A 26008-nucleotide genomic window follows, 5' to 3' on the forward strand; every position below is an offset into this window, starting at 1 on the left:
ATTCCAGCATGGAGACCCGGCGGGGCTGATAGCTACCCGGCCAGGACAGACCTGGCAACCCACCTGACAGACAGATAGCCGCAGAATTACAACAGCTGGCGGAAAAATAAGCCACGGCCAACAGCTCAAAAACAATACAACAGAAACTAAATATAGCACAGAGATAGAGGCTTAGGTATGCCTGTTTTTGTGTGTGTGTGTGTGTGTGTGTGCGCGCAGTATCTACGTGTGTGTTTATGTTTCTACACTTTCACACTCTGGTATCTGAGAACTTGTTGTGATATGGATGGCAGCAGATTGAGATCATGCTGTATGCGTGACTCTGAGCAGCCATGCCGTGCACAGGCGCTCAGATAACAAGCGCCTCCCTCTGACTGAGGGCTCTGGTCTGTTTTGGGGACAACTCTAGCTTTTCGTCAACATCGGTGGTGACGACATCTTACTGCAGAGCAGCTGCAGATTTAAAACATGGTGTTAAGTGGCGGTAATGATGATGCGTTCACTGTGTTCCTTTGCAGTCCTGCACTGCGTCACACTGACATTAGGCTGACCTGCTAACGCTAACTTACTTTCTGTAAAACAAATACAGTGGAAACCGGATATAGTGATCTTAGATATAGTGATAAACTGTTTATATGGTTTAAAAAGCTGAAGACGAAAGATTTTACTCATTGAAGTATGGATCTTGCGTGATGATCAGTGTTGATATTGTGGTGTCGTTTCAAACAAATCGACATTTAAACTGTAGTGGGTGAGAGACGTCAGCAGAGTCAGTGTGTGTGTGTGTGTGTGTGTGTGTGTGTCTAAGAGAGAGAGGTGAGTAGCGGTCTCAGAGTGTGTGTGTGTGTGTGTGTGTGTGTGTGTGTGTGTGTGTGTGTGTGTGTGTGTGTGTGTGTGTGTGTGTGTGTGTGTGTGTGTGTGTGTGTGTGTGTGTGTGTGTGTGTGTGCGTAATGTCACCTTTCCCTCAAGTTCTGGGACTATCATGCAGAAACTACGCAATTCGACTATTGTAATCAACCGCTTATTGTGATCAATTTGGCCCGGGACAAACGTGATCACAATAAGCGGTTTTCACTGAAGACATAATGCTAGGCTGTTGTTAAACTCTTTCTGAGTAAAGATTAAAGATGTTAAAATCATAAATGTTGATACCTTCCTCAACTGAACGTCATATTTCACACGTTAGCAGGGAAATGTGTTTTATCATATACCTCCTTCTTCCTCACAGTTTCTGTGAGAAGAGTATATTGGTGGATGATGAAAGCAGCAGAGGCTGCACAAGCAAATCACTAACACACACACGCACGCACACACGCACACACACATATACTCGAGTGCAAGCCCCACCCCCGTACATTCTCAAACACTCCCTCGTCCCAGCTTCTCAGTAGTGAGGATTTAATGCTTTTCCTCGTCTAATTTTACAGTAAATGTAATTATATTTTGGACTGTTGGTCGGACTAAACGAGACATTAATACTGACCAGACAGTTATTCAATAGATCGTAAAAAAATAATAGGCACATTAGACCATCATAAACATGCCATAGTTGCAGTCCCAATAACATTTCAAGGCCATGGAAAGCAGCAGGATTCCTGCTTCTCGACCACACAAACATTCAAAATGGACAAAGAAGAACTGGGTTCCTTAAAGGCAGCACACACTCAATTTGAAGAGTTACACAAACTCATAATGGAGTCATAAATTAAATCCATTTCTTACAGATAGAAAAGTCCCAGACGGAGACGGAGCTCACACCCCCTGCCAAGTTAGTAGTGATATGTTTATGTTCTTTACACAATCATATTAAATCAGCTCAGTCTACATTCAGGCTGAAGACACAGGAGGTGGACTGATCTGACCTCAGTGCTAAATGGCCCAGCAGTGTAAAACTAACCAGCTCCACAGGTTGAACTCAGGTGAGAGATTAGAACGAGGCTCTAAACAGGGACTAGATGTTCTTACTATTTAATGCCAAATACCTGCAGTGACGCAAGCAACCACTAATGTCTCCTTCAAAACACGTCTGAATACTATATCTGATTGTAACTGACGCCACACAGGTATCTACGATTAACCAGAAACAGGTGAGTGCGCTGGTCGCTGGCGAGTGGTGGAGGGAAATCATCCCAAAACATTTAACCAGAGTATCTCTGTGTTACCACATTTACGTAGGTTTCCAAGGCAACTGTATTCCATTTTCATAGGTGTAGAAGAGGTGTGGGTATTGGGCAGCAGCTCTGAGGCTGGAAACAGAGCCGCTTTCAGGCATTCCTCACATATTCAGATTATCCAACAGGAGAGAGGCGGCGGAGAGGTGTGAAGGGAGTAGGTCCAGAAAAGAGGTAATGGAAGGTAAAGGAGCCAGGAAAGTTGCCCAAAATGTTCGCTTCCTTGTGGTGGTTTTCAACTTTTAAAAAAGAATGCATGCAACTACTGGGAGATGGAAACACCTTTTTACAATAAGTTCTGACATAGCAAACAGTTAACACGCATGACTGATGAGCTGTTTCTCATTCTAGAAAAGAAGACCAACTGAGAATAAAGTACTGAAGCCCTCTATTTTTCTCTCTGTGATGCCGATTTGGTTTCGTCTTCTTTGAGTGTCTTTGGCGCTTGGCAAAAACTTGCTTTGTTCCTGGTTCATGACCTCAGCTTTTTATACTCTGTTCAATATTGCCATGTTTAATGTTTTTGGTCCGAACCAAAATAACAGGTGTAAGTGGTTCCTCGGACGAAGGTCTGACCAAAAGAGGTTGTCTTTGTCCAGATCAAAGGAAACAGGGCTCGGGTCATTTGCAGTGTGAAAATATTGAATGGATAGTCCTGACATTCTGACCAATTGCAGGAAGTTGAGACAGCATTAAACGAGGGGGAAAAAAGAAGCAGAAGCAGCTCACAGTCTTCACCTCTGAAGATATAATGCTGAAGATATAAACGAACGAGAATATTCATTCTACTGGTATCATTCCAATATCTATATTACAGTGGCAATGAAACTAATGAAGTGAACCGGGTCGTTCATGTTCTCCATTCAAACAGAGAGATTCCTTTGATCTACGCCATTTGTTAAAAACATTTAGGGAAAAAAAAGAACCGAATTGACAACACGCCGACGTTAGACACACGTCTGTCTATAAACTAATCAATGTCAAGTATAGTTAGATGCAGCCCATGCACGTGACGATGACAGGGCGTACTTATGTCATACAAAAGTTTTCAGTCTGCCTCCTAAACTGCAATGTGAAACCCAAACTAACCAGATCAAATTTGAACCTTTGTTCGGACCGTGGTCTGGACTTTCAGGTGTGAAAATGACCTAAAACAATAACATTTCAACGAGAGATTGATAATATTTGTCTTCAGTCATGTCAAAATAACTCCATGGGTCCACTCTGTATGGTGTCTGGAGCTGTTTTTCATAATACGGCCAAACAGTTCCAATGAGGGAAAATCTTTATCCACAAGCAAACAGTGACCGTATTGATTTTCTGTTTCATACATGACGATTGCCCCTGTGCACACATCTGCATACAACACCTTAAGGGATAAGGTCTTTATGCGTGTCAGGTCTTTATCAGTCAACATCAGTGTTTATTTTATTGCCACACAACCAGGCAGGTGGAATCAAATTGGAGCTCACACGTGTTCCTGTGGCTGAAAAAGAACCAATCCCTGCAGAGATTTGGCAGCAGAATAATATCAGTGGTTTTAAAAAGGTGTCCACAAACTTTTGGTTATGTAGTGACACTGCTGAGATCTGGGGGTGCAGTGAGATGATCAGAACGGTTAGAAACGAGTCAACCTTAACAACATATTTGATTTTATTATACAGTGAAGTGGGAAACTCTTTATGGAGGAAATAACCAGAGGAAAAAGTGACTATTCCTCCAGAGACAACAACCGTGTAAGGAACAACAGTAAAATCTCTGACCACTGACGAATGTACAGTATATAATACATCATGTCACCTGACCCTTGTTAATTATGCTTTGGGAATATTTGCCCGACTTCTAATTAATTCAAATGATCCTTTACATTAGCATGAAGTAATCTACAACATGTCTCCAAGTCTAATAGCAGTAAAACTACAAGCATCACATCTTTAAACTTCCCTTCATGGTCAGATGCAGGCGTCATCAATCATGTATCTGTCAGTTTCTATTCAGATGTACAAATCCACAGAGCAACACTAACATCCCCACTGTACCGCTACACATTCTCACACACACACACACACACACACACACACACACACACACACACACACACACACGCACACACACACACACACACACACACACGCACACACACCCTGGATCGCAATCATCGAGCCCGTTTTTATGTTACGTCGAGACCAGCCAAGCACACTTTACTGCCCCATTTGCTGTTTCATAGAGCTTTGTGCAACCTGTGCAATACTTTACCTCCACTAGGGTGGTCAAAAAGATGCATGTGTGTGTGTGTTGGTGTGTGTGTGTGCGTGCGTGTCATTAAAATCCTGAAGCAACTTCTCCAGATCACCAAAGATGGGCGAGGGAAAATGAAGTGGCACGGTGCGCGGAGGACCACCCTCAAACAAGGCCCGAGGGCGAGCAGGAAAATACCTCAAGGTGCAAACACACCACCAACGCCCTTTCTTCTAGATCTCACTCCTTTCTTCCCCCCTTTGTCCGCCTGTCATTCAACTCACTTCACCGTCAATGTTTCACCTCAACTCTCTCCATCTCAAATCATATTTCCTGCTCGGAACTCCATTATAAAAGCTTGTGCATTTATTTGTTCCTAAAAATGTATTCTGAGCCGTGTACTCTACCCCTAACCGTATTTGCTGTGTCAACACTGTGCTTTGCATGCCAAATGATAGCAGCTCCTTTCAGACAAAAAAAAACAATTAATCCCTGCACACACACATAGATAAAAAGTGACTAAAAACACCCAGACAAGTCAGAGGGATGTTTTCACTGCGAGCTTTTGTGCGAGCTCAGGACACATCGGGGTTTTCCTGGGTGACTGTATGAGTGTGTGTATGTTTGTGCAAGGCAACGGGGTCATTTTTGGGTCTCACAGAGAACTTGAGACCCTGCGGCTCCGTTGTTGTTGTCGGTGCAAAAATGCTTAACCAGGTTAGAGGGAGGAGGCAATGTGCCCTCTTCCCAGAATACAGCTGTTGTGATTGACAACACACTGACAGACGCTATCCCACTATGTGTGTGTGTGTGTGTGTTTCAGGTGTCTGTTTCTTGTTACTAACAGTGTCTTAACACTTCTGGGATGTGTTTAGTCTGGGCTTTTGAGAAGTTTTCAGTACAGGAACACACACACACGCACACGCACACGCGCACACACGCGCGTGCGCGCAAACTGCTCAAAAGACTTTGCGTCCTGACTTGAACAAGTCACACACATGATTAAAATAAATCCAGCTTCTCTCACTCAACACGTTTTTTTTTATTCCTCTGTAAAAATGTGTGCAACTCATTGTAATTACAAACCATCAACACCATAAAGCCACACCACTCCCATAACTCTTCATAGGTTTATATGGATAAGTGGAGGTTATCACGGCTGTGACTGAAGTGACCTGGGGTCAACTCTCATATTCTTAATAGGAAAGATGTTTCTTACAGCATGTTGAGAAAAATTCACGTTTTTTCAAATGAATCGGGCTCATTTCATCAGCACACAAACCAGATGGAGGTAAATCTGTCCAGTGTAGGGCTGTCATTCTAAAAAAAACTAAACAATGAGATCTTACACAACTGATTGGAATTAATTCATATTGAACTCACATGCCCAGGTAATCCTAAACTATGTTTTCCAACTGACACGATGAGGTGAAGGTGTTTGTTTCTCAAAGGTAAAGTGTGGTGACAAGAATGAGAGTGATGATCCAGCTTCATCTTACAAGCAAATGTTACTTAGGCCAAACCCTGAAGCTGACATACCCAGCTGCAACCCTTTGGTCACGTCAAAGTGGAACATGGAGGGAATATACAGATACTAGTAATGAATGCAGCTTACTCTGTCCAGTATTAACCATTTCTCTAGTGTCCATTGACAACAGATGATTATAATGCACTTCGAAATTGTTACTTAAAAGCACTTCTTAAAAATTACGATCTTGCATTATAATCATCAAGTTTGACGTTGTCTTCTCATAGCTATCTCACAATGCAAACAGAAACTGATTTAATTAGTGTGATCTTTCATGGCACAAAAAAGAAAGATGGAAATGTGGGAGGTATAACCTCACAGCAGGGTGGCTCTCGGTTCCAATCCCAGCTTGGCAGAGGCTTTCCTGTGAGGAGTTGTCTGGATACTCCAGCTTCCTCCCACGGTCCAAAGACTGTTCGATTGATTGGAGATTAAATTGACCATAGGTGTGAATGTGAGTGTCTATATGTCAGCCCTGTAACTTGTTTGCGACCTGTCCAAGGTGGACCCTGCCTCTCCCCCAATCTGACATAATATCTTCTGTTTACACCACCCTTAGTGTTATTGGAGCCCTGGTGGCAACGGACATGCAGAGCATTGAGAACATTTTAAAATCACTAAGGTTTCAAATTAACCATCAACATGATTCTTATATTCATTCAACATTATAAAGAAATGTCTCTGAGTAGACTCACTCAGTGTTTCCCATTAGTTATTCATCTGTGGCAGCCCGCCAAATTCTTAGTAGTGCCACTACAGTTTCATAACGAATCGCTCTGCACTTCTTAAAATAATACAAGGGATCTCTAACTTTGGTGTGTGCAGAACTTATAGCTGCATGCTGCACATCTCCTGCTTGCGCTACCGAATGCCGAAAAACAACTGAAAGGGTAAAAACAACAAAACCAAACCAATCTGGTTGGGGCGATATGACAACAAACCTGTGTACTCATCTAAATAACCTGTTCAGGCTGAAATTGTATTTGTTACATTTAAATAAGAGAAAATCTTTGAATCCACTTCTAAAAACAAAGCTAGCACATTGCAGGTCTTCTCCGTCGCACGCCATACATCTGCTGCCTCCAGCTATGCACTCTGGGTACTAAAACGGAATAAGTCGGATGTGCAGATACCATCACTGCACGAGGAGCCTTAACCACTTAATGAGCCAACCCTCAACCAACAAATCATCTCCGGTGAGCACTTTCTGTGGTTCTGGGAAACTTAATTGCACTGTGCGGTCGAGTGTTACAGTAAGGCGGCGGTTGTTGTTAATTGAGGTTGGTTTACGGCCTGGCATCGTCATGGTTACTGCCCCCAGTAGGCCACCAAAACACAGCAGGGCATCACAAGAAGGCATTCATTATGATAATATACGCATGATTACATGGGAACCCACAAATGCAGAGACGTCAAACGACTTTCATCAGCTAAATGTTTAGCAGAAAAGGAGCAGTATCATTTGCATTGCTATCTTTGTTACTATCTCTGTGTATGAGGTCTTTTTTGTATTGTTCTCACCAAAGTCTAAGCTGCACCAGTCAAGCAAAATATCAGAGCCAATCAAAAAATTCATAGCTTACATTGCTTGAATAGGTTAGTGAATTGCATTTTTAATTATAACATAAAAGTATTGAGTGCACCACTCCAGCTTTGCATCAAAGAAAACTGTCAAAGATCTCACAGTCCACATATCCTTATTCCTAGAGTGGGAATAGGGTTGTGTACTGGTATGTTTGCTCTGCACTGTTGGTGAGAAGCTGTTGAAGTCATGAAATATTACCTAATATCATAAATGTTTCATAAAGGGTTTGGAAAGCCTCGACTTGGACGAGCACCAGCAGAGAGGGAGAGTTATGAGCAGATCAGAGGACATGCGATGCTGCATTAGTTTATGATGAAAGACAAGCTGTGTCTGCTCGCTCCCCTTTTCTCAGGTCTGTAATTTTGAGGTTTGTGTGTTTTCTTCGTTCCACAGGAACATGCCAGGCGAACATCAGAGAGTGCGGCTGATTGCTATCGAACTGTACAGGTGGTTTACCGTACGAGCAGATGTTTCCCCCGACCGCAAAAACACATGTGCAAAACCCTGGTGCGTAGGGGGGGGGGATTAGTGGTGGGGGGATAGGGCAGTGCTGACAGAGGTCTATAGATGATGTGAAAGAAGAGGAGGAAACAGGGAGGGGTCCAAAAGCAAACCAAAGTCAGATAGCGAACGCTCCTTTCGGTATCTCTTTTAAACAGATAATTAGAGGGTACACAGCGGAAAAAAACACATGGAGAGGGAGAGGGAGGGAGGGGGAAGGGGGTTATATACTATAGACGTTCCAGCATCGGGATTCTATCTTCTGGTGGGAAGAGAGGACATGTGGTTTCCTTGGTTGGACTGGGAATGGCAGCAGCCTGGGTGTGAGAAATGGGTGTCACGCTGTACAGGCCTTTTTTATTAGTTAAGTTATGGAAGTTGCAAACCCACTTAGATCATTCATATATCTCCTGAAGACAAAAAGACCCAACCCATAAATAAGCATCTGTAATTGTCAGTTAAATTGATTTTAAAAGGAGTCATTATAAAGTTAACTACTGTACAAAATTTCTGAATAAAACCTTTAAAGTGAGTTTTGACGGTCATAAACTAAATGTATCATGCATGATAACCCATACGAAGGAGCAAAAGTCTGCTAAAACAAAATGCTAGAATATGTCATTGGCTAGTTTGCCTTCATGCTAATGATTGGCTTATGATTTTTCATAAGACAATGTATCAACATAGAACCACACAGCAACAGTGATTCTCTCTGAGAGAGAAAGTTGCTACTTTATTCCAGAAAACTCTCTAGATTTGTAACTAAGTGCTTCGTCTAAGAAAGTTACTGAGGGAGGTCAGAGAAAGTTGTGGAATTAGCCATACATATATCATGAGACACTGCAATAAACACACAACAGGTAAATGTGATTCAGGTGGTTTTACTATATATATCCTCGTCTCATTCCAACTCATTCTGACCTTCTGAGTTCATCCAACCCAGTCCGATGCAAGTGTACACACCCATGGGAAAGTCGGAGATCTGCAGGGATGTGTAAATCTTCGCACTGACAGACTATAACAGGCCGAACACTCTTTCTGGTCTGATGCCAGTAGCATATTTTCTCTCGATGTTCAAACAGTCCTGACGGTCACCCAATATTTCGCAAACAGTAACAGACCGACATAGACGACCCCCTCCATCACCAGACACACCCATTTGGGCATCTGACACACAAACGCAAGTTGGAACACACCATAACAATCACATAAACACAAGGAAATCCCACATGTAAACACATTATGTGCCCACAAGTGTATCCATTTGTCCTAACTTACTCCACAGCAATTCCTTTGTTGTTGCTGTTCTCTCTACTGCAGGACCTCCCTTAATCTGCCAGATCTCTTGCTGTGTGAGCCCCCACACACTCTACATTACCTCCGCTAAATTAGCAATGCCCCCCATAACCAATGCAGCTTTGGACATGTAATCCTAAAAGCTTTGTCCAGGGCAGACAGACAGCGTAGACAGCATCACAAGCTCATCCTGTTACAATAATAAGCCTATTAAAAGGCACCTTGTGAGGCTCATCAGGAATGATCCTCTCCTAATGGACCCAAATTACCAAGGTAAACATCAATGCCAAGACTAAATAGTACTATTCCAACTGAGGCAGGAGTCCAGGGCTAAATGCTTGGTAGATGATGTTAATTCAGCAGGCCGGTTGCCAATTCGAATTTGGCATACATCATGCTCTCCTGAATTGTGCTCGAGCTTGGCCCGAGATCCCCGTCCTTCTCCCTGTGTTTTTCCAGATGGATATTGACACAGCGGGAAGGCAGGGAGGGCTATGATTAGTCGGCTCAAAAATTAAAGTCTCTGTTCCCGCATGCCAGCTTACTGACAGGCCGGCTCTGGAGGGAAGGAGGGGGAGATTACAAACTCATTTCTCCTCATCGCTCCTCTCCACTCCGAGGATCTGTCTCCCCCAAGCCACCAAAAAGGGAGGGGCTCACGCGTCTCACAGATGAAAGCTTTTAAACTTCCATCATCATCAGGGCGACTGAGAGTCATGAACAAGGCGGAGAAGGAAAGTGAACCCCCAACTCTAAAGCAGAACCAAATGGACCAAGCGGGCCAGAACAGTGACACCATGTACCCGGTCTGCCCACATCACACACAACCAAATTAATTGCTCGTCGACTCAGGGATTCCGTGAGGAAAGCTGCGAATAATGAGTGGCAATAAACACTTTAACACTTGTGCATTTTTTTTCCCCCAAAACATGGCACTCCATAAGTGGGAGACCATTTGAGCAAGGACTTGCTGAAAGCGATCCTTGACTCGGTCAAAATCCACCAGCAGCTGGAGTCAACGGTCTCAGAAAAGCAAGACAGGGTTCAGTACACCAGTACATACAATGGCTTTCTTAGGCCTTTGTAACACAAGCTTTTACAACACCCACATTTCAGACTACAAGTAGTTCATGTCAATGGAATTGCCATGATTGTCAAGGAAGAATACATTTGAGCAGACATTTTGGTTAGAACTTCACGACTATTGACCAAGTGCAAAGAATGTTGCTGTTTTGAGATCCACTAGTAGTCAACAAGTCAGCATCATAGGGTTTTCAGGGAAACCCATTGAATTTCTAAGTGCCACTTTTTTTGTGACTGCATCTCTGATCACATACAGTGAACAAGGTACAGTTTGATTACATATTTATTGTAATTTGAGTAACAATTCACAATCAAACACCCTCAATCTGAGGTGACATTCTGACAGAACGCGCAACTGTAGTGCCTTTTGTGTAACTATGTGTCATAAATCTATTTTTCAGTCTGCAAAGTAATAATTCAGGGGCTATATTTGGGAGTGGAAATAGTTCAAGGAAAAAGTATGTCGCAATAATCTGACTCAAACGTGAAACCCTTGGCCTCCAATGTAATATGCATTGAGTACAATGCTGCTTTTTGTCATTAAATCACAAAGTAAACCACCACTGATATTAACCCCTAAAAGGCAACCACCCATCTTTTACATACCTGCATATTGGTTGTCTTAAACAAAGCCTCGTCCAAATCCTAAACCAAAACACGATCTGTTACGTTCTCATGTGCTGCTGAGATGTGATTACAACCCCTCCACACAATGGACGTCTGTCAGAACCTCACCAAGTGCTGGGCAGAGGAGTGCTCCAGGGCTACCCGATACCCTGCAGCTGCCAGCAGTGGTCCTGTTATTGTAGGGCTCCATTCACCACTACAAACAAGAGACATTACAGATAGGGAGCATTTGTGTTGTCATTCCCGGATCATGTTAGTGTGGCTTTACCCCAGTGATGACCTGAACTGTGTAATATCTGACTGGGCACTGGCAGCTTATGTTGAGCTGGGTAATCTGATAGAAAATAGTGCATGAAAGGCAATGCTTTCAATAACTATTATGAATAGAACTGTAGAGGTGGATGGTCTATGATCTGATGAAGGAAAATAACAGCCCCTTACTACATACAGTAACCTTACAGGTCAGCTACAACGGTACAGGAAAGGGTGTTGCTCCAGCAGGAGCCAACGGCAGAGTTTGTTGCCATCACTTACAGTAATTTTAAGAATCCTCCTGATCCCTTATTTAATGTTTCACTCAAGCATGCAACATAAAAATGTGTTGTTGCTGTATCTGCGCCTGTTGTCTGGCAACCATGAGGTAATGAGAAGCAGACCTGTTTTGAAGGTTACAATGCCGCGTGCTTTTGAAGCTGGTCGCTGCACAATAAGCCATCAGAGGAAGCGTTAACACCAGAGAAGGAGCATTAGCTGTCACACTGGGAGTCACTGAAGGTAAAAGGGGACTCTATTTACACTCCATATCGCTCTCTTGTATGCTCTGTCCAGTCTGTGGTAGGTAGGTAGCAGCTAGTGGGCAGCCTGGACCCAGCCTAAAGGTTTCTGATCAGTCAAAGTGCTACATGGAATGACTCGGCTCATAAAAAAGGTCAAGATCTGAACTCCTGCAAGTAACGCCCCGTTACATTGGCAGATGGCTGAACGGAGTTTGACGTGAAGTTCACAGCTCTTAACAAGCGACCACAACCCTAATGTCACTGTCAGGGGCCAACTGTCTATCCAGAGGTGCCCCCACCCCCCTTTGACCCCCCCACCCACTGCCTCTCAAACCAATCCCACTCTTTCGCCTACATTTTTATAAACATTGATCATTTCAACCTAAAAAATGTTTCACCCTTATATTGCATGATTTCCCTGCTTCTATCCAGCGCGTGCCAGCACACGTACGAGCTGCCAAGGAACTAAGCACACTGCCAAATAAGAAGTGCGAAGATTTAATGATGAGTTTTCATATACAAAAGCATCGCTTGTGGTGGAAAAAAATCAGTTTGAGTAAGTGGCTGAATATTGAAGAAGTAAACTGAAACCTGCAATATGTGCAACAAATACCACAACAGCAATATAACTGACAATGGCAGTATTAAAAAGTCAACAAAGTCGAGTACTGTCCTGGCAAAGCGAATGGAACTGCAACTGCAAATAAGTTCGATGCTTTTCTTTGCGCAATAGAGGCGCTGCAAAAATCAGTGTCACGCGCTCTGATCTCCTACAGCAGTGAATGAGGAGCGTGCGCGGTGACTCCCCCCTGGCCAGAGAGCACGAAGGGCCGCAGCAGGGGCCACTCACCCCGGCTGGAAGTGAACACAACAGGGTCGCTCCTCATCGTGGAGTCACGCGCGTCGAATCCGCCCGACGACGCACACACGCACACACACACAGGAGCAGGCGCGTGCCCAGCGGCTCCCCGGCAGCAGTGCAAAATCCCCGCGCGCACAGTCTCTCGTTCCTGTTCGCAGAGCCGCTTATTCCCTGTGTGCTCGAACCGGCCGCTGGAACCTCTCTCTTCTTCTTTCAAACTTTTTTCCCATCTCCTCCGGATCTTTCTACTCCTCCTCCTTCCTCTCCCTCCTTTCCTCCTCCTCCTCTCTGCTGCTGCAAATGTCTCTCTCTCTCTCTCTCTCTCTTTCTCTCTCTCTCTCTCTTCTCTCTCTCTCTCTCTCTCTCTCTCGCTCTCTCTTTCTCTTTCTCTCTCTCCTCTCTCTCTCTTTCTCTCTCTCTCTCTCTTTCTCTTTCTCTCCCTCTCTCTTCTCTCTCTCTCTCTCTCTCTCTCTCTCTTGCAATCTGCCTGCATGGATAGTTATGGTGCATTCAAATCATGTCGGAAATATGGCAATTCCTTTCTCCCGATTTTGGATATAACATCTTTTAAAGGGATAGTTCACCCCAAAACTAAAATCCACTCATTATCTACTCACCACCAGGGATGGGTGGGTGGAGGGTTTGAGTCCACAAAAAAGTTTCAGGGGAAAACAGCGGTGCAGCCAAATCCAAAACAATTGAAGTCAAATGTAAAAAACATAACAGGAAAAAAGGAAATAAAAACTTGATATGCCTCCATACTGCTCCTGTGTGGTAAACAAATTAAAACCTGTGTCTTCTGCAGAGTAATTTGACCCGTGGGTGAAGGCTGATTGTATCCATTCCCATTGCAGACAAAAAACTGATGTTAGCGGGTGTTGATTGTTTTTTCCACCAGTGGAAAAGGGGCGGTACAGAAACTAATAACCACCCACTCTCACATTCACACCAATGGTCAATTTAGAGTCTCCAACTAACCTAACTCCAATCTGCATATCTCCTGTACCCGGAGAAAACCCATGCCGACACATGGAGAACATGCAAACGAAAAACAGAGTGGAGGATTCGAACCAATAATCTCCTTGCTGTGTGCCCTAACATCAAAACAACACTCGCAATAAAAGAATTATATGAAAGGCCAGATTTGCATTGCTTCCTTCTATTTCAATCATAACGAAAGGGAATGTAACGGCCGGTTCCCTCAAGCCCATGGATGTGTAGCTCTTCTTTCTGAGTGCACTTGAATGCAGCATTTTCCTACTCTTTTCTTATGCCTTCGCTCCTCCTCTTTGTCGCCATAGATGGTCTGTCCCAATCTTCTCATTTGTTACTGTACTGATGCTCTTTTGAGTATGTTGTGATAATGAGGCTGTTCACAACATGCACCCACATGATGAACCACACAACAATATAAAACACACATGTGCAGAAATATTTAGGATAAAAGGACACAAACTGAAAAGTTAGGTGAGCGAAATACTTTATAATACTTTATGATATGAGGTCTTTAATACTCCTTAGACCTCCTTAACTGATGCTCACCGGGATATTGTGAGTGTACAAAGGCCTTGACCTGTGACCTCACCTTTTAGGGGGGGGGGAAATGGCTATAGTGCAAGAGTTGGGTTTATCAACAGAAATTCCACTTCTGGAGCTTCATAAACAGCCTTTTAATTGCACTTGAGGAGGTTAAACCACATAAAAGAGGAAAGGAAAGTGACATTCAAAGAGAGAGAGAGAGGCTAGCTTCCTTAATTACACTCATTACCATAAGCAGCGGACCCCTCCCCAACATCCCATCCCCAGGGGGAAGCGCGAGCCGGTCTGAGTTCAATATCCCATCTGCCACCAGGGTGAAGGGAGGAGGACGGAGTGGGGGGAGGTAGACTGAGGCAGTGCTGTATTTTTCTTTTTCTTTCTTTTTGCTTCATGACTGCACGTTTTCAGGGAGGAACATGAGACCGAGGGAGGGAGCAGTGCGGAGCAAAAGAATAATGTCCTGGCTCACCTTTCAGTTCCGCCCGTTCGAGGGGAAGCACAGGATGATAGAGGTTGTTGACGTGTATTTCCCTGAAGGACAATCACGGAAATGTTACTTCAACTGAATCTGTCTGTCATTTGGTGCTCCAGTAACATACTGGGGGTTTATCAGAGCATTTATCCTGAAAGCAGCTGCTTGCTGCATTTAAAAACAAGTTTGAAAAGAGAGACAATTAGAAAAAGGTTAACAACTCAAATGTACAGATTAGATTAGTGCAGCTTTAATTTATGGGTATGGGAAACATTTGAAATTGAAACGTTTGCCTTTTTCAGCTTGAAAACTGTCCTGAGCCCAGATAGTTTACGCTTTAACTCATCGTCACTCTGGCTCCCAGTATGTCAGCTTATTTTTCCTCATCAACAGACTTCCTCCTTTTCAACACAACAGGCCGCAATGGGCCACACACACACACGCATGCAGATTGCGGTTGGAGACAATTGCTTTGGACGTGCCTGTCAAAACAAACGGGCTGGCTAATCCGAACCCAAAACCCTCCATATTTTATATCCATTAAAATTCACTTTGGCGGATTGAGAAATAACAAGACCAGACAAACACCACTGAGCTTGGAGAACCCAAGGAGCAGGTTGGGCAGAGCAAAGTGGCATTCCACACAGCACTGCTCATTCAGCAGGAATGAACGATTTGGGAAAAATATCTAATTGCGACACATATTGTGATTGTAATTCGATTTGCGATATATTATTTTCAATCAAGCTTCTGTTCAATATTCACTGTTTGATATTTTATGGTGAGCATGACAGATGATGAACAAGAACCACAGCGCTTCTGATTGATCAGTGTGACTTAAACACTAGGACGGCACGAATGAAACCATTGACATGACACGTTTAAACCTGGGTCGGACGCGTTGCATAATAAATCGCAGCCTCTGCGGTTTGCTAATCGTGTCGTTTGAAATCGCGATTTCGAAATGAATTCGATTAATTGTTCAGCCATGGTATGCAGGCCAGATGACCCTAAAGTCAGACAACTGCAGTGAAGAAATCCAGTGGGAGGATTTCTGCTTGCGCAATAAGACTCTTATCACAGGGAGAGATATGATGATGAAGAGGGAGTGTGTGGTGAGTATGTGTGTGTTTCAAAAAATGAGCGATGAAAGAACGGATGAATTACAGTGAAAAAACGTGTCTGTTGTAACTCTCACTGTGGGTGTGTGTGTGTGGGTGTGTGTGTATGTGTGTGTGTGTTGGCTTGGCTCTGCTGTATAAAAGTCAACATTGACATCAGTGTTTGGCCCCCTGACTGAGACTAAATCTAATAGAGATTGAGATACTGTAATAACTTGGACTCTTCTCTGCCCGGGTCAGCCATCAACCTGTCATGTTTTTCAGACACCCCAATGAGGACATTACACACACACACACACACACACACACACACTCTAAAGAAACATTCAAAACATCCATGGTTTTAATTTAAATGAATAACACCCTTCACTTTTGAGCTGTGTTTACTTTTCATGCACTTATTTCAGAGTTATCCCTAATGACACACATGTTTAATACGTCACTCTGCTTTGTATCGTTTAATATCCTGTCCATGACAACCTCTCATCAGGTCAGTGTCTACAATTGAGGACACAGAGGTCATGTCCGAGGTAATATATCTCAAAATGAGTTCACACTCTGATTAAAAACACTTATTACACATGATGGGCTTAAAAGACAGATTCTTAATACATAAGAATGAATGGAATTTGGTATTCTTTGCCAGAAACCAAAGCACCAGCTCATAATGTGGAAGGAGACACTTTTTAAAGAAGGAAAATTTTTTGTTTGAGGTTCCAGTTTAGGTGGGGTCCTGTTTGGGGAATTGACATCAGTATTTCTGTGTCTAGGGTCATTTGATGCTGGAGGGAATGCTGATTGTATCCATTCCCTTTGCAGATAGAAGCCAGATGTTAATGGGTTTTTTGACGTTTACGTTCATTGTCCAGCTGCATCGCAATCAGCCACCCTGACATTATTCTGGAAGACACCTTGATAAACTTGGGAATTCATTTCCCCCCTCGATGACGGTGAGCTGTCCATGATGCTCCATCCACCTAACACCCTGCTGGAATAATGTTTTCATGCTGGTATGCTGTGCCCTTTTCAGCAGGTCCCTCAGCTCTGCAGAGAGTAGCCACTTAACTAAATCCTGTCCCTTTACACACACTGATGACCATCTAAGCTCTATTTAACTTGTGTGACATGGTTCACATCAGCAGATGCTCCTGGTGAAGAGAAAACTCTAAATTATTGAGTTTTGATAATTGAATTATTATCATTAGTCTCAAGGTTCAAATACTTGCTGTTGGCCTACACTGTGTGGTTTGATTGATGTCTTCAATAAGGACAAGAACAGTACTAGGATTTGTTTGTTTTCTTACTTACTTTTGTATACTTACTTAATGTTGGCTGTGTTGACTTTCCCAATAGGTTTTGGTGCCTAAACTTCGGCACTCAATTAAAGCAGCACACATTTTTAACTACATCATTATCTATACCATAAAAACTATATAGATATAGAAATCACTGCAAGGTAACTTCTTCTACAAAACCGTAACAAGTCACCCATCGTGGTGAGAGTCTGACGTGGAAAAAATGATTTCCCATCCCCCTCTCCACTTTGCTGTATTGAATTATGACAGTTTGGGTATGAGACAAAGTGAGCCTTGTCCGCACAGCGAGGAGAACCACTGGTGGAGTATGGTGCTGTCAGGGGCTGATGGAATACCAGAGACACAGGGTTGCACCAAACTCGGAGGAACACTACTGCTGGGACGGACTGAAGAGTTTCACCTCCACTCAGTGATCTGGCCAAGAGTTTCATACAGGGGTTTTCTTTTTCCACAACAGGGAGTAATAACCCTGCTTCTTGATCATTTACAGAACATAAACATGTCTGAGCCCAAGTGCACGTTAAATGACAAGATGGCCAGATTCAAGAAATACCCAGAATTCACAAGTCAGCAGGCTCATTACAGAGTCGGGCCCCTGCTGTGAGAGGTTGGCCGTGCCCTGGTTTAATTGCTCTCCTGTGCTCCTGACCTCATCTGGGACATCTCATACTTATCTCACATGGTTTATGGTACAGTCCTGTCACGCTCAAGGAGCCAACCTGTCACTCTGGACAATGTAAACACTAAAATGACTGCTGATAATGTGAGATAATAAATAAAATTATGTATTATGTTTAGCTTGGCCTTGGTTTTATGCAATCACTACCTATGGAGGCAAAGCAAATTAAGATGGGAAATACCCCCCAACATATTACATCAAGCCTGATTTACTGTAACTGTCATTCATCTCTGTTTGGTATACTGTCTTGGAAAGAGAGAAAGCAGAAACGAAGCCTAAGGAAAAACAAGAAACAATTGAGAAGCAGCGAGATCAAATCTGTATTGAAGTCATAATATCTTTACATTGCAACTCTGTTTCCTATCCAGAACAAAGATGGTAGCCTGTAAACATGCTAGAAACAATGATAATGACGGTGGTGACGCTGAACCCATAGAGGTAAAAACGCCAACTATGACACAAGTGTCTTAGTTGTTTCAGACCAACACAATTATAATTTTACCATGCGGCGACCATGTTGTTTAAATAGCATTGTTGTGGTCAGGCTCATTGTTGGTGCATTGTTATCTTGAGGCAGTCGAAAGCGATTGCGCATTTGACCCAAAAAAACAGCTCTAAAGTCAGTAGTGAAGTATTTCACTGTTATTTTAAGGGCGACCTAGCAAGATAATAATATGTGTATCTGTTTTACACCTGCTGGTGTGCAGAGAGAAACCATTTCCTCTGTATTTTCTTTTACTAGCTGGCAAATCCAACCCCTCTCATCTGCCAAGCGCACCTGACTTTTAAAAGAATTGGGAAATGGCACTGTGATTCATCCAAAACTCACATGCTGAATTAAGAGACTAAGAACAAACCAATTTGAACCTTTAGATCAATAAAACAGAGCCATAGGTGAATTAAGGTAGAGATACATACTGTATGTTATACAGTTCCAATAATGACATAGTAGGGGAACCGAAGAGCATATGATGAGTTCTTGAATCAGTCAAAGGCAGAGTTATCAAAAACATAGAGAGCGTTGTAAATGTATCTATGTCCGACCTGTGCATTGTATTGTCTGGGGAAGCAATGACAATGTTCATGAGTGTGTGTCTGCATCTGCAGGAGCAGAAAAAAAGGGGAGAAATGAAAAGGCATGGCTGTTAGGCAGCCTGCTTTGATTCCGTGTGTTTCCCCTTTCCCAGAAAAAGGCTGGCATTCAAGGCACGCCTGTCAAAACAGCAGCCAACCTGAGCACCTCTAAGCACGCACCGACACACCGACACACACACACACGCACACACACACACACACACACACACACATATTCTATGTCAAGCAAAACAGGGTGGGGCGACTCATGAGGGACAGCTGTTCTGTATTTGATTGTTTTTTGTACATTCATGAGATTTATGTGTGTGTCTTTCTGCAGTTACACAGTATTCAGGGTTGTTTAATAGGTTCTGAAGTGTGATTGTTTCTTTGCACAAAGAGACTGACTGGATGCAGCGAGGTCAAGCTTTGACACTTACTCCCAAACTTGGCAACCCCATCTGATTCCCCTTAGAAAGTGCTTTTTAGTTTGCTCCCTGCTCCCCCAGGTGGCTGGGAGGTTAAGCCAACCTGGCAACCATAACTAGTCTCAATGTCCAAAAAGTGAGAAGGAGAGACCGACGGGCTGTTCTAGAAGCTGCTCCCTAAAAGTACAAAGGTTGTCATTTTCACCCTGGCAGCCGTCTGGTTTGGATTCAGGTGCTGCTTTTTTTTTTATAACTGTTGGGTGCAAAGGTCATCAGAATCAAAGCTAAAGAAGAAAGGGCTTTACCTGACAAGTCATTTTAAACTGAGTGGAATGGGGAATGTTTTCCATCAGAAACAAATGTTGACAGCTCGTTTCCTCGAGGGGTAAAACCACGGTGATGAGGTTAGATTCAATGTAATGTGCCAGATCAGTTTTAGAAAGACGGAACAATGCTTGTGTTAGATGTCACTCCCTTCATTTAGTCAAATGACACAGTTAACTATGGAAGCACGTTTCCACCGCTGAAAGAAAAAATAAGAGGAAGTTCAGCCTTGATAATAATAATAAAAAATAAATGTAAAGTCATAATTATGAGATAATAAGTCGAAATTATAAGCTAAAAAGGCAAAAGTATGAGATGAAGTTATAATTATGATAAAGTCAAAATTATAAGGTGAAAAGTCACTATTATGAGATAAAAAGTCGAAAAATGATGAGATAGATCCACAAACAATGGAGCTAAATGAGTCATCTTCATCATGATCATCATCATCTGTTTTAGATCGAATCTCTGCACAGTTCAATGTTTCCTGCAGAATCACACCCACGGGCAAACAGATTGACCACAAGAGCAGCGAGCCTCGGGATAAGCGTTGAAACGCACAGAGCGCTGCACTTTCACCCAAAGGATTGAGACTATTCAAAGCCATGGGGCTGGAATGTGGGTGACGGCTGGAGGAATTCCTCTGGATGCCAGACCTCCTGCTGGCCATGTTACAACAGGCTGCAGCCTATCAGCTCCAACATCAAGCGTGCTGCATTGCTTTCCTAACACCTACAGTAGCAAGCACAATCACTCGGTAACATGTGTTTTTTTTTTTTGTATATGGCTTGTGTCTGTTTTCCATATGGGACAGACACAGTGCAGCTACACCAAATATTGCACTTCTCCATTTTGGTGGGATACATCTTTATACTCTGGAAAGGTGGTGTTAATATATGGGTTATTCTTTCTAACTTTCCTCCCACAGCATAAAATATGTAAATGTTTGCAGCTGGTTTTGTCTGTAGAATGTGTACATTTTCAGTACACATATGCATGCATGTATTAACACAATGCCCAGATGTTCCACATTAGATTAGTGCCATAACAACCCACAGGCAACGGTTAAATGGTTCTACTTTCTGAGGCCTAAAAGCACTTGGAAAACCAAACACATCCCAGAGAGATGCGAGGAAATCGGCCTCAAATGGGCTTCAAATCATTGTATAGTTAACAATTATATTTCACGCACACACACACATACACACACACACACTGTCAAACTGCAGGCTCACCTTTCTTCAGTGTATAAGGGACGCTGACGTCAAGGTATTATAAATCTCAAGTCACAGTGCGTCACAGCTGAGCGAGCCAGCTCAAATGACCACGTCTGGAAGACCCATCATCATTATCATCATCATCGTCATCCTCACATCCTCAGTCACGCAGTTGTGTGTTTATAGGAAGGCATGGGTGTGGCTCCTCATGACTGCAGCCATGTCTACATGTTCATATGGTCATAGATAAGATAGTGTATTGGGTGTTTTATTATTACTTCAGAAATTGTCTGTAAAAACAAAAGGAACTCTCTGTAGACCTTTGTGATAAGGTTGTGGTGTGAGAGAGATCAGGGGAAGAGTATAAAACTAATTCTAAAGCTTTCAGTGGTGGCCAAACTGTGTCACTGGACATGAAAGGCCTTGGTCAGGGACGGGACCAATAATAGAACCCAATGGTCCCTTTAAGAGAGCTTTAGAACTCCTAAGCAGAGATAAGAGAAGGACAAACATCTCAGCAGCAGAACTATGGAGACTGGTCAGAGATGAGGGAGGAATGAATGCAGAGAGGTCCTTGAGGATAACCTGCTCCACAGTAGACATGACCTGAGGACGACGACTAGGGCGACGGTTCACCTTTCCACCTGACAATGACCCAAACCATGAAGCCAAGAGAACAGTGGGAGGTCTTTGGGAAAGCTCTGATTGCTCCTGAGTGGCCCAGAAAAAGTCAAGAACATCTGTAGAGAGACCTGAGGGTAGCAAATCGCCGACACTTCCCATGCAATCTGACAAAGCTTGAGAAGATTAGCCAAGGAGACTGTGATGAACTGCCAAGAACCAGGTGTATACAGCCTCTGGAGACGTACCCAAGAAGATCCATGGCTGTAATTGCTCCTACAGGGCGCTTCTACAAAGAACTGAATGAATTTGTAAATGAGAGATTTCAGTTTTCGACTATGTAAATATCCATTTGTGGTGAGTCTATTGATATGGTGCTTTCACTCTTAACACCTTATACAATGATTCCAAAGTGAATCGACACCAGGGTTTGTTCATCTTTTATCTTTAGGAACACAATCTTATCACTTCAAAATAGTATCCTATGCAAAAATCTTTTTACTATCAAACGCTCACCACAAATAAAAAGCTGCTCGAAACTACCAGGACTTAACGGAAACCTGTCGGCATTGGAATCTATTGTACCTTCTATGAATTGCTGATTGTCTGTTTTAGAAACTGAGAAGGACAGGGTGTTGCATAATGTGATACATCTGTCTCTGTCAGTGCACCGCTGCATATGGAGCCATGGCCTTGATTCAAACTGAACAAGACGCATAAGGACTGGTGAGAAAAATTAGGTTAAGAATGGAACCAGGTGTTTTTACAGTTAACAAGTTCCTCAAAACCATGTGTGTGTGTGTGTGTGTGTGTGTGTGTGTGTGTGTGTGTGTGTGTGTGTGTGTGTGTGTGTGTGTGTGTGTGTGCAGTCATATTGTTGTTTTCTTTTCCCTTCCCCTTTCATGTCTCTCTGTCCTGTTGATCTGCAAGCAGAATGGTTTGTAGGTTCAAGCTGACAAATTTGATCATCAAAAATGTTTTTAATTAAATTGTCTACCACAACTGCTGGTAAATGTAGAAGGGGTTTTGCTTCAAAAAATGTGATGCCTTAGGACAGATGGAAGCAATGTCCACAAAGTTGTTTTGTCCATGAGGTCCAGTTCCAGCTGGAAATGCTGACTTGTACCAGTAAACTGAGAAATGTGAAATTCTGTCGGCCAAAGCAAAGAGCTTTACACCCCATTTGATCGGTGTATTCTTCACTCAGTTCCTGGCCTTTTGAGTTGATATCCTCTCCATCTATTCGAGCCATCAGGCCTGCCTTAGCGTCATCCATAGCCAGCATGTGTAACCAACTCACAATCATCATTATATATTGGAAAACTACAGCAAGTAGACCAAAGGTTGTCTGTGACTGTTAAGAGAGTGCTTTGTTGAACTTCTGCTTCCAAGATTGAGAATTAAATACAACTGTCATTAATAGGTGAATGCAGAAACCTAAACAAACAGGAAATAGATCTGTGAGAGGAGATGCGTGCCAGCCTGCCGAAAACAGGTAAATGTTACTTACTTTTCCTAACAGTAATAAAACATTACTTCTGTTTATTTACAGTTTATTTAATATTTTACTGTTGTTTGCTGCATTTACTCTGTTGACTCTATCTGTGCACAGCTGGAGGTGGTGCTCGGAGTGTAGAGGTCAAGCCCAGATGTCAGAAGTGTGCGTGTTTGAGGTCAAACTGGGTTACATAGTGGGCAAAGGTCGCAGGCTCGAGCCTCTGGTCTCCCACTGGAAGTTTTTCAAGTCTTTATTAGAGAGAAAGTATCCATTCGCCTCCTAATAGCCCCTCAAAATTGCTCCTAACCCCTGTGTTACTCGCTTTAACAACACAAAGACGCAATAGCCATAGAGTCAGCCTTTGCCCTTCCACTACTCGTGTTTCAAAGCAGCGCCACATCTCACATTATCTCAGGGAAAATTCTTTCACAGAGATTTCACTGCTGTCAAAAGTCCTCCATGTGTAACCCAAACCCCATTCAAAATAGCCTCAAGTACTTACCTCTCACCCTCATATAACCTTCCATACACCCCATCTAATTAGCAGAAACCCTTTCACTCCTGCTCAAAACCGCCCCAAGCCTTGAAATATTTGCTCAAACTCTAAACATTCAGCGAAAGAAAATCCTTGCACCTCTAAACGCCGCCTTAAAACCACCCCAGACCTCCAGCTTACACGTCAAAGAATCGTTCAGCCTTTCAAAAACAAGTCTTAATCTCCACCCTCCCTCTTCAAAACAGCACCAGGAGCTATACCTCCAACTCGTAACCCCGTCAAGTGACCTTTGACCCGCGGCTCCCCCCTCAAAATATTTATCCTGACTGAAAAGAAGTCTGCGAGCTGAGGTGACCCCTCAGAGTAAAGCCTGGTTGGCGGCTGACCTGCTGTTACAAATCATTTTACAGCTTGTTGTATTTCACCTGAGTTAATGGTGAAAACAGTCAGTAAAAGGAGATGATGGAAATGTCTCAGGTTCAGGTTCCTCTGAGCCGTAAAGGTGTGTGTGTGTGTGTGTGTGTGTGTGTGTGTGTGTGTGTGTGTGTGTGTGTGTGTGTGTGTGTGTGTGTGTGTGTGTGTGTGTGTGTGTGTGTGTGTGTGTGTGTTGGTAGGTTGTTATCAGTCAATACACAGGAAATTTCAAATAAGGGTTCACACCTAAAAGTCTGGATCGAGGTCAGAACCAGGGTTCATATCTTTGTGGCATTGTTTACATTTGAACACTCGGCTCAAACACTATCTATTTTAATGGGATAGAACATTTTAAATAGGTTGATATTCTCAACTTGTAGACTAAGGGCCGTTAGTATGTTTGAATGTTGTAGTCGTGCTTGTGGTGTTGCAGTAACTGCACACAGTCTTAAATATTCACAAAACCCTAAAGTGTTCTTTGTGACTCGTCCTTGATGTGAGTATGGTCATTATGAGTCAGTGTCTTCCGTCCCTGATGTCTTTATGACAGGCTGTTTGTCCACTTGCTCATACATTTTTAATGGGGCTAACCCAAATACACAAAAACAATAAAAACTCGGTGATCTTTACAAATGGGAGCAGATGTGTTATTATGTCCTTTACTTACACACTCAACCATGACTTGTGAAAGGCCAGGAGGTTCAGTGAAAGATGAGTGGAAAGAAGGGAGGATGAAAGGGGGATAAGATCAGGGGTGGGTGTGGCTCTTGAAAAAGAAAAAAACTCCAAATGGATAGAAATGCCGGACAGGCATACATGAGCATCTTGCTTCTGCCGGTGCCTTTTCAGTCACTTTACACATAGACTGTTAATATTGCGTATACTATGAATAATGTTTTCATGACTGAATAAATAAAGATACGAATATGATAGCATTCAATTGTGACCCCCCGGGACCCTTACTATACTTACTATGGATAATCTACAAAAACAATTGTGTTGAGGGTTTTGTAACCTGATCTTTAAACACCCACTGCAAAAATATCAGTTTTAACAAGTGAGGTAGTCCAGCACTGAACATTGAACTTAGTGTTGTTAAAAAAGGGACAAAGCTATGATGCTTATCCTTTTCACATTAGGCCTTAGTCGACTTTGATGTCACCTCCTTCTTTCCACACACTCTCTGGTTTGGTCCACACAGAGTTTTTTCTGTTGCATTAGTTTTTAGGCATTTGTGTGTTTTTTTCAATTTGCATAGTTGTTTTGTTTATTGTTGATGTATTTGCGTTGACTGCCTGTAATTACATTACAGATAAATCCATTTGTTTTCAGTTCTAATCAACTATCTATTGTTAAATAGTCTTTTCCCCTGATAGTGAAATGGCTTATTCGCAGAAAAGTCTTGTAATATACAAAGTAAACACTGCTGAAACCAAAGTAGAATTCTGTCACTCCCTTTGAGGATGTTTTTTTTTTTACAATGCAAGAGGCAAAACGGTATTTGCCATGCACAAGGAATCACATTAGTGCAATATAAAAGCCATATGCTGTGCAATGTGGTAGGTGATCCTGGAGATGGAAGTGGAATGACTTCATCACTTTCCACTGAGTCCAAGAGGAAGACGGAGGGTGGAGGAGGTGGGGACAGCGAGAGCCTGGAGAGTAGAGGATGTTTCATCATCCTGCTCCAGCTCACTGTCACATGGTATTTATAGTACGGACGCTTTGCTGAAGTCATCTGTGCGTGTTGTGCGTTTGATGCACAGTATTCGAAACTCTAACACACAAACACATACACACACACACAGGCAAATACACACTCCTGGCTCTTATGTTTGGCATGCAGGTAGGAAACTGAACATGAGGCTTAATCCAGGTTGTAACCGACCAAAGTGCATCTGTGTGTGTGTGTGTGTGTGTGTGTGTGTGTGTGTGTGTGTGTGTGTGTGTGTGTGTGTGTGTGTGTGTGTGTGTGTGTGTGTGTGTGTGTGTGTGTGTGTGTGTGTGTGTGTGTGTGTGTGTGTGTGTGTGTGTGTGAGACTGGGCAACACACCACTCTGACCACTCCTAAGGGCCCCAAACAGCCAACCAGTCTTTAGCCAAATCCCAGCTGTGCTTCCGGTCTGGGAACCAGTCTCCAG

At 43.0% G+C, this 26008-nt stretch overlaps 1 protein-coding gene across 5 annotated transcripts in view; it reads right to left on the reverse strand.

Annotated features, from left to right (window-relative positions):
• Nucleotides 1-26008, reverse strand: part of afap1 (actin filament associated protein 1) — a 96182-nt gene that overhangs the window by 49981 nt on the left and 20193 nt on the right. The window contains exon 1 of one of the 5 annotated variants that reach the window (XM_035148193.2): nt 12657-12946. The exons of 1 other annotated variant lie outside the window; for it this stretch is intronic. In XM_035148193.2, coding sequence (XP_035004084.2) covers nt 12657-12693 — 37 coding nt within the window. In that variant the 5' untranslated portion in view covers nt 12694-12946. Of the gene's footprint in view, nt 1-12656; nt 12947-26008 lie in introns of those variants that run through there. 3 more of the 5 variants (XM_035148192.2, XM_047338846.1, XM_035148197.2) reach the window with 3 other exon arrangements.

Source organism: Hippoglossus stenolepis, chromosome 23 (assembly GCF_022539355.2).
Source record: "Hippoglossus stenolepis isolate QCI-W04-F060 chromosome 23, HSTE1.2, whole genome shotgun sequence".
Taxonomy (NCBI): Eukaryota; Metazoa; Chordata; class Actinopteri; order Pleuronectiformes; family Pleuronectidae; genus Hippoglossus; species Hippoglossus stenolepis.